At 36.2% G+C, this 17390-nt stretch overlaps 4 protein-coding genes and 1 long non-coding RNA gene across 5 annotated transcripts; 4 read left to right on the forward strand and 1 right to left on the reverse strand.

Moving 5' to 3' along the window:
* Window positions 1-227: 227 nt before the first annotated feature.
* LOC111897292 (uncharacterized) lies at window positions 228-1636 on the forward strand. The gene is made up of 4 exons (XM_023893254.3): window positions 228-591; window positions 665-847; window positions 920-1161; window positions 1250-1636. Exons 1-4 carry the CDS (start codon window positions 292-294, stop codon window positions 1488-1490), a joined length of 966 nt encoding a protein of 321 aa, XP_023749022.1. The 5' UTR covers window positions 228-291; the 3' UTR covers window positions 1491-1636.
* A 763-nt stretch (window positions 1637-2399) lies between these two features.
* On the forward strand, window positions 2400-3636 carry LOC111897287 (uncharacterized). Its single transcript, XR_002852170.3, has 2 exons — window positions 2400-3280; window positions 3366-3636. It is a non-coding gene; the product is annotated as an uncharacterized LOC111897287 (long non-coding RNA).
* Window positions 3637-7116: 3480 nt separating this feature from the next.
* Window positions 7117-8602, forward strand: LOC111897277 (uncharacterized). Its single transcript, XM_023893244.2, has 4 exons — window positions 7117-7529; window positions 7608-7787; window positions 7870-8111; window positions 8186-8602. The coding sequence occupies exons 1-4, from the start codon at window positions 7221-7223 to the stop codon at window positions 8424-8426; spliced, it is 972 nt and encodes a 323-aa protein (XP_023749012.1). The 5' UTR covers window positions 7117-7220; the 3' UTR covers window positions 8427-8602.
* A 4585-nt stretch (window positions 8603-13187) lies between these two features.
* LOC111897263 (uncharacterized) lies at window positions 13188-14542 on the forward strand. Its single transcript, XM_023893226.3, has 4 exons — window positions 13188-13592; window positions 13671-13850; window positions 13931-14169; window positions 14240-14542. The coding sequence occupies exons 1-4, from the start codon at window positions 13287-13289 to the stop codon at window positions 14478-14480; spliced, it is 966 nt and encodes a 321-aa protein (XP_023748994.1). The 5' UTR covers window positions 13188-13286; the 3' UTR covers window positions 14481-14542.
* A 126-nt stretch (window positions 14543-14668) lies between these two features.
* LOC111897271 (folate transporter 1, chloroplastic) lies at window positions 14669-16949 on the reverse strand. The gene is made up of 11 exons (XM_023893232.3): window positions 16723-16949; window positions 16559-16635; window positions 16265-16341; window positions 16076-16166; window positions 15878-15971; window positions 15730-15803; window positions 15509-15619; window positions 15346-15417; window positions 15227-15247; window positions 15071-15138; window positions 14669-14949 (listed from the first exon to the last, which is right to left on the reverse strand). Exons 1-11 carry the CDS (start codon window positions 16838-16840, stop codon window positions 14820-14822), a joined length of 933 nt encoding a protein of 310 aa, XP_023749000.1. The 5' UTR covers window positions 16841-16949; the 3' UTR covers window positions 14669-14819.
* Between the last annotated feature and the right edge of the window lie 441 nt (window positions 16950-17390).

Raw genomic sequence — 17390 nt, forward strand, 5'->3', positions numbered from 1 at the left:
GCTCATTAAAGGTTTTGATGATATTTGATTCCTCATGACCCGCTTTCTTTGTTACCTCTTCAATATTTCATTTCTCATGACAGGCTTTCTTTGTTACCTGTTCAATATTGACTGAACACATACTGAAATTAGCATGAGACCAAATTTAATATGAAAAGGAAAAAGTATGGTCACATAAGTTGAAAATGGGGCCGTTGACCAGAATGACGACAAGTTTGAATGCAGCAAGTTTACGTTTGACTCCATTTTCCAGTGTTCTAACAGGAAACAAACGTCTCTCCACTTACAGACATGGAATGTATGAAGAAGATGGGAGAGATAACTCACCATAGAATCAAGACCAATGGAATCTGGATGCACGTTGCAGAAAAAGGCGAAGGACCAGTAGTCCTCCTCCTCCATGGCTTCCCGGAGTTCTGGTTTTCATGGCGCCATCAGATCACTTACTTAACTAACCACGGTTACCGCGTGCTCGTACCTGACCTCCGCGGCTATGGCAATTCCGACGCTCCGCCCTCTCCCTCTTCCTACACCATCTTCCACATCGTCGCAGACCTCATCGGCGTACTAGACCACTTCAATCAACAACAGGTATGTGTGCTTTAATGGCGATGAAGCTTTAATTAGCGTTTTAGGGTTGATTTAGTGTAAGTATGAATATCAGGTGTTTGTGGTGGGACACGATTGGGGAGCACACGCCGCCTGGCATCTTGGCCTTTTCCGGCCAGATCGGGTGAAAGGAATCGTTGCTCTCAGTGTTGTGTTCTCTGCTAGATCTCCAGACATCAGTCCGATTCAATCGTTAACGAAATCATTCGGAGATAGTTTCTATATGACCCAATTCCAGGTCAACTTCTTCTCCTCACTCTGTGTTAAACAAATGGAGATGAATTTTATAAAGTTTGAGAAATTAATACAGGAATCAGGAAGAGCAGAGAGGGCTTTTGCGAAATACGATTGCTTGACTCTAATGAAGAAGTTTTTGCTGATCAACCATGGCGATGTACTGGTAGCACCTCCTGGAATGGAGATTATCGATCACCTGCAAATTCCTTCTTCATTACCTCCATGGATAACAGAAGATGAGCTTCAAGTGTATGCAGATAAGTTTCAGGAGACTGGATTCACTGGAGGTTTAAATTACTATCGTGCTATAGATCTGTAAGACTCAAAACACAGATATTTGCTTTGATTTGATTAAATTCACTTCCTTTTTTTGTTCTTTGTAATGGTATGAATTGATTTGCAGGAATTGGGAGCTACAAGCGCCATGGCAAGGGGCTAAGATAAGAGTTCCATCGAAGCTGATTGTTGGGGACAAAGATATTGGATATGAAAGTTGGAAAAAAGCATACGTTCATGGAGATGTTATGAAAGGATTGATTCCTGGTGTTGAAGTTGTGATTATGGAAGGCCACCATTTTATTCAACTTGAGAAACATCAAGAGGTTTCTGATCACATCTTATCTTTCCTTAACAAACTTGCATAAGTTAGGGTTTTAGTGTCTCATAAACCCAATGCAAGTATTTGTTGGACTTTTCTTTCTCCAGTTTTTTGTTTTTATTTCACGAACACATTGTAAATTTTGAAGTAATCAAAAAGACGTGAAGTAGGAACTCACACATTTGGACTGCATAGTTGTTCATGATCCGGTGGTTTACAGTTAAAATCACAAAACCACACCATATATTCTGTTTAAGCTTTTTAGAAACTGCAATAGATAAGCTTGAATATACACACATGTTTCATGATTACCAAAATAAATTTCAATAAATTGATTGATAAATTTATTTATTCAAGTTTTTTATAAACAAAAATATCAAAACTGGGTAATAATTTAGGGCGAGCATGAACCGGGTTGGGTCAGTTTTGCGGTAAAAAATGACCCAAGACCGAAATGTTGGTTTTCAAAAAACTAGAACCCAACCCAAACCAAAACAATGGGTTCAGTTTCTCGGTTCCGGTTTAGTTTTTTGGTTTCGGGTTCAAGGAGTTTGGATGCCTTTGAGCCAAGTCAAGAATGAAACAATATTTTGATTCATTTTGCAAAGAAAAAACTTTCAATGTTTGCAACCCTAAAGAAAATGCACAAAATTGCAAGAATGGTGCATGCATGTCAAAACTATTATGTTTGGGCCAAACAAGTTTGAACTTACAAGATGGTCTAAAAGTTTCATTTTGAGTAAATTACACGAATGGTCCCTATGGTTTGGGGTAATTTGCACGTTTGGTTCCTAACTTATATTTTTAATTCGGAAGGTCCCTACAACTTGTTTTTTTTGCACGTTTGGTCCCTGTCTTACCTAAAAAGACTATTTTGCCCTTGATTTTTTAATTTATTTGAATAAAGTGGCGTATGTAAAGTAAAGTTAGGTGAGGTGAAAGTGGGGTTAGAGGTATGTTTATTTAAATAAATTAAAAAATAAAGGGCAAAATAGTTTTTTTAGGTAAGACAGGGACCAAGCTCGCAACAAAAACAAACAGTAGGAACTTCCGAGTTAAAAAATAAATTAGGGACCAAACGTGCAAATTACCCAAACCATAGGGACCATTCGTGTAATTTACTCTTTCATTTTGTTGCGAGTCCATTTTGTTTTGATTTTTTATAAAGTGATGATTTTGCCCTCGCTATTTTCTTTTTTCAGTTTTTATTACAAAAATCTAAAAAATAAAAGAAAAGAAAAAAGAAAATACTCATATATCTCTCTCTCTCTCTCGTTTTAACCTCCGGTGAAGGAAGGGAAGGAGGAACTGGCGATTTCACAAATTCTTCCTTGACTCACCGGAAAAACGGGCTCCCCTTCTTCGTGACTACTCAACCACCATCGATCCACTTCAGTTGTCCGAGCCTAAGCCTGACCTCCTAGGTCAGACCATCGTACTTGGGTTTTCAACCACCGTCGTTTAGATCTACAATGCCACTGTTATCGTCGTTCTTCTACAAGAGTCATCTTCTACACACCTAAAATCGATACACACACCGATTCAGAGAAGAACAAGAGAGAGGGACATGATTGACATTTGATTCAATCATTAGAAAGGTCGCAAAACTTTCTACGCTGTAAATCGTAATCCCTTTCATCTGTAATCGTAATCCCTTTCACCTGTAAATTGTAATCCCAAGCAGATTTATGACCTCGATTTGCTACTTAGCTCTGGCATTCTTCGTCAGTCAATCAAGTATTTCACCAGATTGCATATCGGAGGAGTAAAGTTTAAGAGAAAGCGGGAAATGGCATCCCAATCCTAGCATCATCAAGCAAGTATTTTAGGGTTATGGTATGTCAAAGAAAAAATCATGCGTCTATCTCCCAACCCCTTGATTCACCTCCTAAATTTTTGATTTTCGATTTGGGTTTTATAGGGCTGGCTAGTGTCAGTTTTTCCTTGTACTGATTTGGGGTATACGGTGTCTGCGATTCAGGGAGAGGGATAAAACGGGTCCAGTTTGCCCTCATCTTCATGTTTATTGAGTTGTTTGTGTGCTTGTGGGTTTGAGTTGGGCAGTTCATAGAAGAAATCGATTCAGGTGGTGGTGATGGCAGTTTATCAGAAATCGATTTCTGGGTTCGTGAATATGATGTTCTTGTTCTTGAACTAAAAAAAAACACAAGTGTTCTTGAGATTCATATTTATATTTGTGTGTATGTGTTTAGTTCTATTTTTATTTCACATAATTAATTGAACAACATTGATAAAAGTGAGGGTTCTTTTTACAAATCCACTTCCAGATCTATATTAATTTTGTGTAGAGAGAGAGAGAGAGAGAGAGAGAGAGAGAGAGAGAGAGGAGAGAGAGAGAGAGAGAGAGAGAGAGAGAGAGAGAGAGAGAGAGAGAGAGAGAGAGAGAGAGAGAGAGAGAGAGAGAGAGAGAGAGAGAGAGAATTTTATTTTTGTTTTTGTTTTAATTGTTTTTTAGTTACTGGTAATAAAACAAAAATGGAAAATTAAATTACAAGGGCAGAATCGTTTTTACAAAAAAAATCAAACCAAATTGGACCAAACTTGCAAGTAAATGAAACTTTTGGACCATTGATGCTAGCCCAAACCGTTTTGTCCCAAACATGCTAGTTTTGCCATACCAAAGGGAGCATTCTTACAATTTTGTCAAGAGAATAAGGTGATGGTTGGCCGATATGAAGAAAGTTAATTGGAATTGGGCTGATGCTCAAAGTGGAGAGTTAAATTAAAAATCGTAGTGGTTTAAGGGCTTTATTATTTAAAAAACAAGAGAGTATAGTCTATTTTTCCAATTGGACACAAATCAAAATCAGTCACCGGTGTTTACTCCATTAGAAGTTGTTAAAATGTATAGTGTTTATAGTGGAGATCTGGATACAAACTTGGATCGTGTGAACACTTTTCGAACTGATATTTCTACCTTATGCCTAGATTACAAGAAATTTAGCTTAGGATGATCAAAGAGGACACTTACGATTCTAGGCACAAAAATCGTAAGCCAAATTGCTAGAATGATTATGTGAGTGTTTGAAGAAAAACGAGAGCTAAATTTTGTGTGTCACTTCTAAAAGGAAGAGTCGTTTATATATAATAAACGAAATTAAGGTTTCATTAGGGTTGGATCGTCATCAGTTGCTTTACAAGCAAGTCAGGGTAATCCGGATTTTAATGAGGATTTAGGGTTTCTAAAACTGACGAATTTCGTTAGTTTTTACCATAATCACCCTCAAGAATTCGATTTTCCCACTATGTTCCCATATGTATTTTTTGAAGAGGCAGTGCCCCAGCCAGGGGCTCTGCTCCTTGGACCCCGTTAGGGGCACTGCCCCTGGACCCCCAACATGTCATCGAACCGTCTTCTAATTCGATCTTATACATGCGTGCACTCCACACAAACCTCGTACATATATTAGAGTACAAATTATGAAGCCCCTTAGCTCACATGTTAGTTCTAGTTACATAAAATGACATGGTGACACTAAAATCACCAACAGAAGTGCCACGAGTACAAGCAACCAATTAAACTCAACACCCGTTATGATTGATTCGTCTATTGAATCTTTTGAAAACAGTCAAGTCAAGGAGTAAGCCCATCGATGTTCGATCATACCCTTGTATGTGGGTTTTGATCCGTGCATGATATATACGTTGAAACTCATCCTATAAAAGATAAACAAGTAGACTTGATGTTTGTTGGTGAAGAGTCTTCGACTTATCTAGAGGCAACAGGGATCGACAGTGCCTAGAAGTGATAAAAAGTGAATTGGATTCAATCGAAATAAAATAAAATACATACATTGACTCACTAGGTTGAAATGAGTATTTAAACTAAAAATGGATGTAGACGGTAAGGTAACAAAACACAAAGCATGGTTCATCGTGAAGGGATATTTGCAATAAAAGGCTAATTATGACCTTGCCTGAGGGTGTCGATGATTTTGTAGTTTATTGTGATGCCTCGATCACGGGTTTGGGTGTAGTATTAATGCAACGGGGTCGCGTGATCGCTTACGCTTCGAGGTGGCTGAAACCTCATGAGGCAAATTATCCGACACATGATTTGGAGTTGGGGGCTGTGATTTCGCCCTCAAGATTTGGCGGCATTACCTCTATGGGGTTTGTTGTATTATTTACACGTACCACAAGAGCCTGAGGTATTTAATGGATCAGCCAAACCTGAATATGAGGCAACGTTGTTGGTTGGATGTGGTGAAGGATTATGAATGCAGTATACTTTATCACCTGGGGAAGGCCAATGTGGTGGCCGATGCTCTCAGCCGCAAAGCGGTCGTGGCTCCGATCAGAGATTTATGCTTGAGGATGACCCTGGTTACTCCGTTGTTGGAACACACTCGTGAGGCACAGATTGAAGCGATGAAAGAAGAGCATCAGAAGAGCGAGCATATTGTGGTTCAAGTGGCTTCCTTCGATTATGATAGCCAAGGATTGTGGACCCTGCATCGGAGGGTATGGGTTCCTTATTGGGGCGGTGCGTGACAAATTCTGATGGAGGAGGCTCACAAGTCGAGATTCTTCATTCATCCCGGGGCGATGAAGATGTATAGGGATCTTCGTCCTGATTATTGGTGGCCCTGCATGAAGTGGGATGTGACATGGTTTATGGAGCGGTGCTTGACTTGCAGGAAAGTCAAGGCCGAGCATCAGTGACCTCACGACAAGATGCAACCGTTGGAGATTCCCGTTTGGAAATGGGAAGACATAACGATGGATTTTACCATGAAGCTTCCTAGGACCGCGCGCGGAGTGGATTCTATCTGGGTCATCGTGGATCGATTGACCAAGAGTGCGCATTTCATTCTGATCCAGGAGAGTTTTTCTACAGAGAAATTGGCCGAGATTTATGTCTGGGAGGTGGTGACACGTCATGGGGTGCCAGTATCAGTGATTTTAGACCGGGATATTCGTTTTATTTCCAGATTTTGGAAGTGGTTTCATGAAGAGACAAGCACTCGTCCCCATTTCATACAACATTTCATCCACAGACCTATGGGCAGAGTGAGCGACCGATTCAGACTCTTGAGGATATGTTGCGTGCATGTGTATTGAATTTTGGTGGGAGTTGGAATACATATCTTCCGTTAGCAGAATTTTCGTATAACAATAATTATCACACTAACATTGATCGATCTCCTTTTGAGATGCTCTAAAGGGATTCACTTGAAGGTGGTCTCATTATCGTAAAAGGAAACATAACGACAAGCATTCTTTGATGGTGGTTCGTGCCAATGATCATGGGTGTGATCATGGTGCTGCTGGAATGTAGACGATGAAGCTTTATAAGTAACTATGTCATTTGGTTTCGATTGAAAGTACACCTATAGAAGTGAAAGATTCGAAGCAATGGTGGTGAGCTTTTTCGAGCTGCATGCAGGTTCTTGAGTAGAAATTACATGAATAACCGTGTGTTTCACTATTTCTTATTTCTAAAATAACCCCAAAAAATAAATGAAAAAAAAAGAGTAAAACCATCTTCTAAAATAGACCAAATCTATAATAAAAGGAAACCAAAAGGACCATATTGATAATTTATAAAACCAATTGGACTGTACCAATTATATCAGCAAACTACATGGACCAATTTTACAATCTTCTCTAATATAAAAGAAGTATAATCACATACGTGTTTGAAAATGGGGCCGTTGACCATAATCACAATAAGTTTAAATGCAGCAAGTTTTACGTTTGACTACATGATCCAGTGTTCTTACAGGAAACAAACGTCTCTCCAGTTACAGACATGGAAATGGAATGGATGAAGAAGATGGGTGAAATAACTCACCATACAATCAAAACCAACGGAATATCGATGCATGTTGCAGAAAAAGGCGACGGACCTGTAGTAGTGCTCCTCCTCCATGGCTTCCCGGAGTTCTGGTTTTCATGGCGTCATCAGATCACTCACTTAAGTAACCATGGTTACCGTGTCCTCGCACCTGACCTCCGCGGCTATGGCGATTCCGACTCTCCATCCTCTCCCTCTTCCTACACCTTCTTCCACATAGTCGGTGATCTCATCGGCGTTCTAGATCACTTCAATCAACAACAGGTACGTCATTTGTGTGCTTTAATGGCGATGAAGCTTTAATTAGCATTAGGGTTGATTTTGTGTACGCATGAATATCAGGTGTTTGTGGTGGGACACGATTGGGGGGCAACCGCCGCCTGGCATCTGAGTCTTTTCCGGCCAGATAGAGTCAGAGGAATCGTTGCTCTCGCTATTCCGTTGTTTCCTAGATCCCCAATCAGTCCAACTCAGTTATTCACCAAATCGTTTGGAGATAATTTATACATCTCTCAATTCCAGGTTCTTCTTCTTCTCTTCTTCTTCTTTCTCTCACTGTGTTTACATGGAGATGAGTTTCATAAAGTTCAGGAAATTGATACAGGAATTAGGAAGAGCAGAGAGGGCTTTTGCGAAATACGATTGCTTGACTGTAATCAAAAAGTTTTTGCTTATCAACGTTGGCGATGTACTGGTAGCACCTCCTGGAGTGGAGATTATCGATCACCTGCAAATTCCTTCTTCATTACCTCCATGGATTACTGAAGATGAGCTTCAAGTGTACGCTGATAAGTTTCAGGAGACTGGATTCACTGGAGCTTTAAATTACTATCGTGCCATGGATCTGTAAGACTGAAAACGTAGATATTGGATTTGATTTCTACTTTTTTGCAACAGTAATCGTATGAATTGATTTGAAGGACGTGGGAACTGGAAGCGCCATGGCAAGGGGCAAAGATCAAAGTTCCATCGAAGCTGATTATTGGAGACGAAGATATTGGATTTGAAAGCTGGACGAAGGAATATGTTGAGGGAGATGTTATGAAAGAACTGATTCCTGATGTTGAAGTTGTGATTATCGAAGGCCACCATTTTATTCAACAAGAGAAGCATCAAGAGGTTTCTGATCACATCTTATCGTTCCTACACAAACTTGCATGAGTTTGGGTTCTAGGATCTGTATACTCTGATAGTATTAGTATACAGAGAGTATTACTCTCTCTACCACTAAAAAACAATATCAAAGCATAATAAATAGTAATAAATAAGCTCATGGACTCCACTTGTTATTATTTATGTATTAATTATGAAATTGAAAATTTCGTTAATTCTTATTATTATCCGGGCCTAATGTCATATCGCGCAACTAACTATTGGTTTATTTTTTAGGGTAAATTACACAGATGGTCCCTGTGGTTTAGGGTAATCTGCTAGATTGGTCCCTAACAACTTTTTTTTAACTCGGACCATCCCTAATTTATTTTTTCGTTACACGCTTGGTCCCCTAACCATTATAAAAAGTCTAATTTACCCTTACTGATTTCTTTTACCTATTTTAAATTATCAATTAATTAAATGTGGAAAAAGTGTTAATTAAAAAAATATGTTGGTCTGATTCAAGAACCTACACAACCGAAGCCTCATCCCCTCCCTTCCTTCCTTGATTTCAGTCGTCGGAAAATATCACTCCTCTCGTCGGAAAATCTCACAGATTAACGATGTCTTCTCCAGATTAAGGGTAAAATAGTCTTTTTATAACGGACAGGGACCAAGCGTGCAACAAAAATATAAATTAGGGACGGTCCGAATTAAAAAAAGTTGTTAGGGACCAAGCTAGCAGATTACCCTAAACCACATGGACCATCCGTGTAATTTACCCTATTTTTTAAAACGTTCTTAAAATTTTCTTGTTATTTTCATTTTATTTCAAGTTCTAAAAAGCTCGTCATGGCTCCAAAGCTTGTGCTTGCCACCAAACTTTACTAAAATGCCGCCTTAACTCATATATGTGTATAAAAATGAATAATAGTTGAAAATACATATAAAAATATTACTTATGTACAAAATTGCCGCCTTAAGTCACGCCATACAAACGACTTAGCTCACCAAGGTTTGTAAAAGTTTCGGGTTTGACATTGCCGACAAGTTACACCTTATGTTATTTGGAACCTTGTTTTATTTGCATTCTAAGGGAATGAAGTCCGGTTTTATGTTTTAAAAAGTCATTTTGGTAAAATTCAAGGTTTCATTAGATGAAACCCGATATATGCCACCTCATTTAATGGAGTTTGCTATGTCATACCTCCATGTGCCACTAAGACAATCTCCAACGCATCTTCATTTTCCCCCCATAAATGGAGTAAAAAATGGAGTAAATAGTATTTCATTTCCAATCCTACTCCATATTCTACCCCATTTTTTACCCCAAAAAATATATTCTTAGAATATTCCATTTTTATAACTTATATATATTATCAAATACATCCATCTACTAATTAAACTCTATATTTATGATTAATTAATATAAATTAGTATATATAACATGATATTATAAATATTAAGTATTGCATTTAAATTATACTTAGTAGATAAAATAAACTAGAAATGTATAAAATAAAAATAAGATAGACTAAAATTGGCAACCAAACTTCACCTTTATTTTTGGAGATATGAATAGTATTCCTCCATATATGGGGGAATACTATTCATATCTTCAAAAATGGAGGTTAAAATGGGGTAGGGTTGGAGAAGAAATGAGGGAAGAAATGGAGATTGGGGGTGGGTGGGAGATGCCCTAAGGATTTATATAATTAAAACTTATTTAAAAAGCTTCTGATGAATAAGTATCATTTCTTGTCTTTCTCCTTACTACAAATCCATTTTGCTCTACCTTCGTCTAGTTTTGTCTATAATGGTTGTGTATATGATGGCTGATGGTAACTTTCAAGGTATTTTTTTTTCAAGATATCCATCTTTAATGTACACTAATGACATACATCATTTGTTTGAATATATCGAGTTAACGAGGATGGACAAGAAATAATTTTATGCTTTTTTGTAAAGATATACTGCTAGGAGATGTCTGAAGGTGTATTATTTGTTCACCCGAAGATAATTTTTCAAAAGGTTAGAACTTTAAAGGAACAGATTTTGACTACGATGAGTTAATTGATGTTGGTTACAATTGTGGGTGTGTACTGGAAATGTAGATAGACCATCTTGGGGATAATATGAAGGAGTGGCTACATTAAGATCTTCACGAGGACCATCACTTAAATGTTAGAGATGTGAAAGAAGATCCTTGTCAAAATTCGGATTTTCCAGAAGATGATGTTAAAGATCTGGATTGTGAGGTTGGCCTTAATGATGTGACTCCTATGAACAAGACTATGAATGATCCTTTCCTCAGTAAACTTTACAGTAAGGAGCATGAGCGGCTCAACTAGTTTGGAAGCTTTAAGCGAACAAAAAATTAGGGCCCATTGTCATTACTATAATTAATGTTATAAATTAAATCCTCCTCCTTTCCAAAATCCAACTTGACACAATGAATATTAAAAAAAAAATTAAGTCATATTAACCCTAATAAATAGTCTAATCAAGAAAAAAGAGTCAGTCACTACTATTCTACAATCTACATCAAAGTATAAAAAAATAGATTTCTTCCTTCTTTTGTGCATAAAATACTACATCAAACAAATTTCTATTTTCTACATCAAATAAAACTTTATCAAAATAACAAAATTTATCGATTATCATAGATACTAGATTATCAGATTATCACAAATTCACAATCATAGATAATCAGCAATGTATAATGGACTGATGGAGTTATCGGTTATGGTGAACAGAGAATCAGAGGAAGAACCGAAGAAGAATAATAGAACATATCTTTTCAAAATTCAACCTTTCAAGTTTCAGGACATGAATCACCAAATTAGTTGAGTTAATCTTGACACTTGACGTCCTTTTCAAAAAGAAGAATCAATCAATTTATTACAAATCGCTAGGAAGAAGATTAGAAGAAGAATAGAGAATCAGAGAAGTAATGGTTTCTACGGTTCTGAGTAGAATCAAGAATGAAATCACTAATTGTTAGTTAGATTCAGAGGACAGAGAAAGTAGAAGTGAAGAACAGTTATCGAGTCGTAGTTTCTGCTGATGTGCTTGAATGAAGAATCCGAAAAAACAATCAACTAATTTAATTTTCCGTTAAGGGGGGCCTATAACAATAAGGCCGACCCTAGTAAGGAGAATCCAACCCTAAAAAAGTACCTAAGGATGACCGCTACCAATGATCCATAAATTGATATGCAAACAAGCTTCAATGAAGATGTTTACTGGAAGAAGTAGAAGCATGTACTAGGTATGAGGCTTGAAAGTCCCAAACAGTTAAAACATATGGTTTTCAATTCTGCAGGTGCTAATGGGTATCGATTATATTATAAAAAAAAATAATAGTAGGAGATTAAAAAAAATAATAATAGGAGATTACTGGTCAAATGTTGTTTCGGAAAGTGCACTTTTATGCTTTGGGGTTCATGGATGAGTGAAGAAAATTCATTCCAAATCAAATCTCTTATTAATGATCATAATTATGCTATAAATTTTAAGTTAGAATTAATTGTTAACTATGATTGGATTTGTAGCCATTACACACTTGAATTCCTACACAAACTGAAAATGAGTATTAGGCAACCTATGGAATAGGTGAAAAAGAAATTTGGAATAAATGTCAGTATAACATAGTGTAAGTATGACATAGTGTAGGAGGGACAAAACAATTTATCTGAAATATTATGTATCATGACAATTAACCTTATATTTTTTATTTTAAGCATATATATATATATATATATATATATATATATATATATATATATATATATATATATATATATATATATATATATTAAGTAACATATCAAATCGAAATAATAATTTTCATAAATCACATCAATTGACAAATAATTTAGTTTCATCTACAACCATAAATAACTTGGTTTTTTCTATGGATAATGACTTAAATGAGTAAAATACTTTGTTTTGATGTTCATATTTAGCCAATAATATTTTTTGTACACATTTTACCATTGAAGTTGTTTCAAATGCACCTAAAAAGATAATACTATCTATTGTTATAAGTAATATTATATTTTCTTAAATATGTGGAATAATTTCAATGGTCAAATGTATATAAAAAATGATCACACATATCCCCACATCCACACTCATCCCTAGCTATCACTATCTTGGCCCCTTGTTGTATATCGAATCCCTTCTTATGCCAAGTACTTAATACAAAGATCTTTATTAATATTGACTTTTAAACTCATAATCGTTTCTACCGAGTGTAGTTAATTGAGTCAAATAGAAATAATTTATAGGACTATGCCTATATAAAGGGATTGACTTGAAGGTGATCTCATTATCGTAAAAGGAAACATGACCACAAACATTCTTGGATGGTGGTTCGTGCCAATGATCATGGGTGTGGTCATGGTGCTGCTAGAGGGTCGACGATGAAACTTTATATGAAACTGTGTCATTTGGTTTCGATTGAAACTTGAAAGTACACTGATAAAAGTGAAAGAATCGCAACAATGGTGGTAAGTTTTTTTCTAACTGCATGTGAGTTCTTGAGTAGAAATTACATGAAAAACCGTGCGTTTGACTGTTTCTTATTTCTAAAATAACCAAAATAATAATAATAATAATAAATGGAAAAAAAAAAAGAAATGAGTAAACCGTCTTCCAAATCTATAATAAAAGTAAACCAAAAGGACCGTATCGATAATTTTTAAAACCGATTGGACTGTACCAAGCATATTAGCAAACTACATGGACCAAATTTACAATCTTCTCTAATATAAAAGAAGTATAAAAGAAGTAAAATCACATACGTGTTTGAAAATGGGGCCGTTGACCAGAATCACAATAAGTTTGAATGCAGCAAGTTTTAATTTTGACTTTCATGATCCAGTGTTCTAACAGGAAACAAACGTCTCTCCAGTTACAGACATGGAAATGGAATGGATGAAGAAGATGGGTGAAATAACTCACCATACAATCAAAACCAACGGAATATCGATGCATGTTGCAGAAAAAGGCAACGGACCTGTAGTGCTCCTCCTCCATGGCTTCCCGGAGCTCTGGTTTTCATGGCACCATCAGATCACTTACTTAACTAACCACGGTTACCGTGTCCTCGCACCTGACCTCCGCGGCTATGGCGATTCCGACTCCCCATCGTCTCCCTCTTCCTACACCTTCTTCCACATAGTCGGTGATCTCATTGGCGTTCTAGATCACTTCAATCAACAACAGGTATGTCATTTGTGTGCTTTAATGGCGATGAAGCTTTAATTAGCATTAGGGTTGATTTTGTGTACGCATGAATATCAGGTGTTTGTGGTGGGACACGATTGGGGCGCACACGCCGCCTGGCATCTGAGTCTTTTCCGGCCAGATAGAGTCAAAGGAATCGTTGCTCTCGGTATTCCGTTGTTTCCTAGATCCCCAATCAGTCCAACTCAGTTATTCACCAAATCGTTTGGAGATAATTTATACATCACTCAGTTCCAGGTTCTTCTTCTTCTTCTTCTTCTTTCTCTCACTGTGTTTACATGGAGATGAGTTTCATAAAGTTTAGGAAATTAATATAGGAATTGGGAAGAGCAGAGAGGGCTTTTGCGAAATACGATTGCTTGACTGTAATCAAAAAGTTTTTGCTGATCAACCATGGCGATGTACTGGTAGCACCTTCTGGAATTGAGATTATCGATCACATGGAAACTCCTTCATTGCCTCCATGGATTACTGAAGATGAGCTTCAAGCGTATGCAGATAAGTTTCAGGAGACTGGATTTACTGGAGGCTTAAATTACTATCGTGCTATGGATCTGTAAGTTTCAAAACACAGATATTGGATCTGATTTGTAATTTTGTTTATACTTATTTTTGTAATTTTGAAGGTCGTGGGAGCTTGAAGCGCCATGGCAAGGGGCAAAGATTAAAGTTCCATCGAAGCTGATTATTGGAGACGAAGATAATGGGTTTAAAAGCTGGACGAAAGAATTTGTTGAGAGTGATGTTATGAAAGAATTGATTCCTGATATTGAAGTTGTGATGATCAAAGGCCACCATTTTATTCATCAAGAGAAACCTCAACAAGTTTCTGATCACATCTTATCTTTTCTTCACAAACTTGCATAAAGACTTTATATGATTTATTAAGAAACACAAATTTTAGTTATTTATTACTATCTACCATAAAATGTCTAATTCATAATAAAGAAACCAATTAACTTTTTTAAAATTGTCAATCTTACAAGAAACAAATAGTGGGATTAAAGAAAAATCAAAATGAATGAATCTTTCAAATTGTTGGAAGACATTCGAAGTAGAAAAAAAAAAAGTTAACTATGAAGTTTGTTGTTCTTTTGAAGTACATAGTTTATCAAAAAACAACAATAAATACTTGCTTCCTACTTAATACTAAATACTAGATATACCATTTAGTGATATTATTATACATGTAAAAATTGTTAGGTCTTAATCAGCTCTTGGTAATGTGAGCATATTGAGAATATTTTCGTATACAACAAATGTGAGTGAAGCAGAAGGAAGATTCTTGAGAAGATTTGCTGTGATGCCTTTATAGAAACCACGTACACCCTCTAACCTACAACCCAAACTCCGTTAGTATCAAACGGAATTAGTGACACTATAACATATTAACTATTAAGTATTAACATAACATAACATTAAATATTAACATAACATCACACGTGTATTACACTCACTTAGCAGTTTTCTTCACGACATGCCAGCTGTCCACATATCTTGGAATTCCATCTATACCTGGTCTTTGCTAAAATTTGAAATGATTTTTAAAAAAAAAATAAAAGGTTCAGATATATATAAAACTCGAGAAATGGTGTAGTCAAAAGCTTGTTTACCTGCAAGCGAGAACGAATGACCTGAAAAACGTTACACCATTTAAAATGATGAGAATTAACTAATTAAAAAAAAAAGTTCCATGTTTTAATTAGTTTGTATAATTGGATATTTAGAAAACCTGAAATGGATACGTGACAAGGATAGCAGCCAGTTTTGAAGAAGCTCCTAACGTTGCATAATCAATTGTCGTCTACAAGAAAAATCAAACTAAATTATATTTTTATAAAAACAAAATTTCATTTTAAATATATATAATCGTTTATATGAATAACCAAAGTTACCAATAAATCAGCACTATTGGAAATCAACACGCTTTGTTCAAATCTAGAGTTGACAAGAAATTTACGCAGCTCCTCATATGCAGTAAATTGAATAGCTCCATGACTCACTTGCTGCATATATTTACACGCAAATTGTATTTAAACATTCATGAAATGTGACGATGTTTTTAAACGGAATTTCAAAATATAAATAATAAATTGAAAATAATACCAAATCTAACCAGAATAAGACCAGGTGCAAGCCCTTTGTATAACGCCTTCCACCCTTCGTCTTTCACAACGGTTTTTAAAGCGTCTGAAACCATTCAGCAGATTCGATAATCAAATAAATGTAAAATTTATGTTTTTAATTTAAGATTCAGAACACACCATGGAAACCAGAATATGGTTGAGTAAGATGTTGAGGAGTCTGAAGTTGTAATCTTGTTTTCACAAGCCAAATGGGATTGGTTAAAAAACATACCTGAAAAAATATGACGAATTTTATGATAATCAAGGTAATTTATATAGTTAAAACGTATAAATATACCAAAAAAGACATAAAAATTGAAGAAGAAATATACTCACCAAACCTCCGGCTTCTGCAGCTGAAGCAAGATGAAGACCTGGGGTTAGCTCATCTCTATTCTTCAGATACCTTTGTTTAGCTTTGCTATAGCTATAAGAAAAGGAGAAGATTGTTTCGATTTCGTATAAGCAACTCCATTAATGTTTAATTCTATCATTGATGTGAAATCTAGAGTCTAAATTACTTACAAGAAGAAGTATAAACCCCAAGAGATAGTGGAGCCAAGAACAGCAGGATAAAAGCCACCATAGAGTCCTCTGAGACCCTGAAAAGGATCGTATCAAGTGATTCGATCCAAAAATTTAGGTTTTAAAAGGTAATTAAACTTCTCTATTCAATCCTAGAATACGAACATCGTGATTTCAATTGGGTTCAGTAGCTTTAGGCACATACATTTGGTTTACTTGAGCTATAAAAGTGTCACTCTAGGAGAGAATACAGAGAAATTGCAATTGGGAATCAATTAAGTTTAGGAAAGCAACCTCTGATCGAGCTATGGTGAAGAGAGCCTGACGAGTGTTCTTGTAGCTCGGGAGATGAGGGTTTTGACCATCATTAACTGTTGAAAATCGAGTAGAAGGTAGAAAGAAGGGGAGTATTAGGTTTTCTTATTTATGACAAATTCAGGAGATTGATACTAACGCACCTTGGAATCTGGTACGAACGACGTCCAGGGGATGCGAAAACGTGACGGTAGTGAATCCGGCTACGGATCCGGCGGCGGCGTTCTCCCACTGCCAGTGTGCCGCCTGAGCGGCGGCCATCTTTAGCTTTTCCGATTGCGGTTGCTTCAGTAGTGTTCCTTGTGAGAAGAAAAGAAAAGGCAGTTTGGTTGGCAATCTTGGTCTCCCAGAAACATGTACTAGTAAGTTGCAAGTTGCAATTTCCAAATATATTTAAAGTTTTAAACCAACGTTTTAAAATTTGGTTTTTTAGTTATCTGTAAATAATAATTGATTTTCAGTTTAATCCATCCGATTGCTGATTTATATTTGACAGTGGCGTTGTCTTTTGATTTGTGTAGATGCTAGATAACTTTATCAATCATGCTACTCAAGTTTCTTTAAAAATGGATTGTTTTTGTTATTAAAGGAAGTGAAATCTAAATATTAAAGTTTAATAAAATAGTTCAAACGATTTTTTTTTTTTTTTTATTTTATTTTATTTTTTTTTTTATTATTATTTCTATCATACCAATTCAACCCGGTTTTTAAAGAAACTGTCCGGTTCAATACGATCTAGAACTTAGCATAAATCGGTCATCGTTGAACCGCTATAGTCCCCGGTCCGATCGGTTTTTAAAACATTAATTTA

Source organism: Lactuca sativa, chromosome 3 (assembly GCF_002870075.4).
Source record: "Lactuca sativa cultivar Salinas chromosome 3, Lsat_Salinas_v11, whole genome shotgun sequence".
NCBI classification, from domain to species: domain Eukaryota; kingdom Viridiplantae; phylum Streptophyta; class Magnoliopsida; order Asterales; family Asteraceae; genus Lactuca; species Lactuca sativa.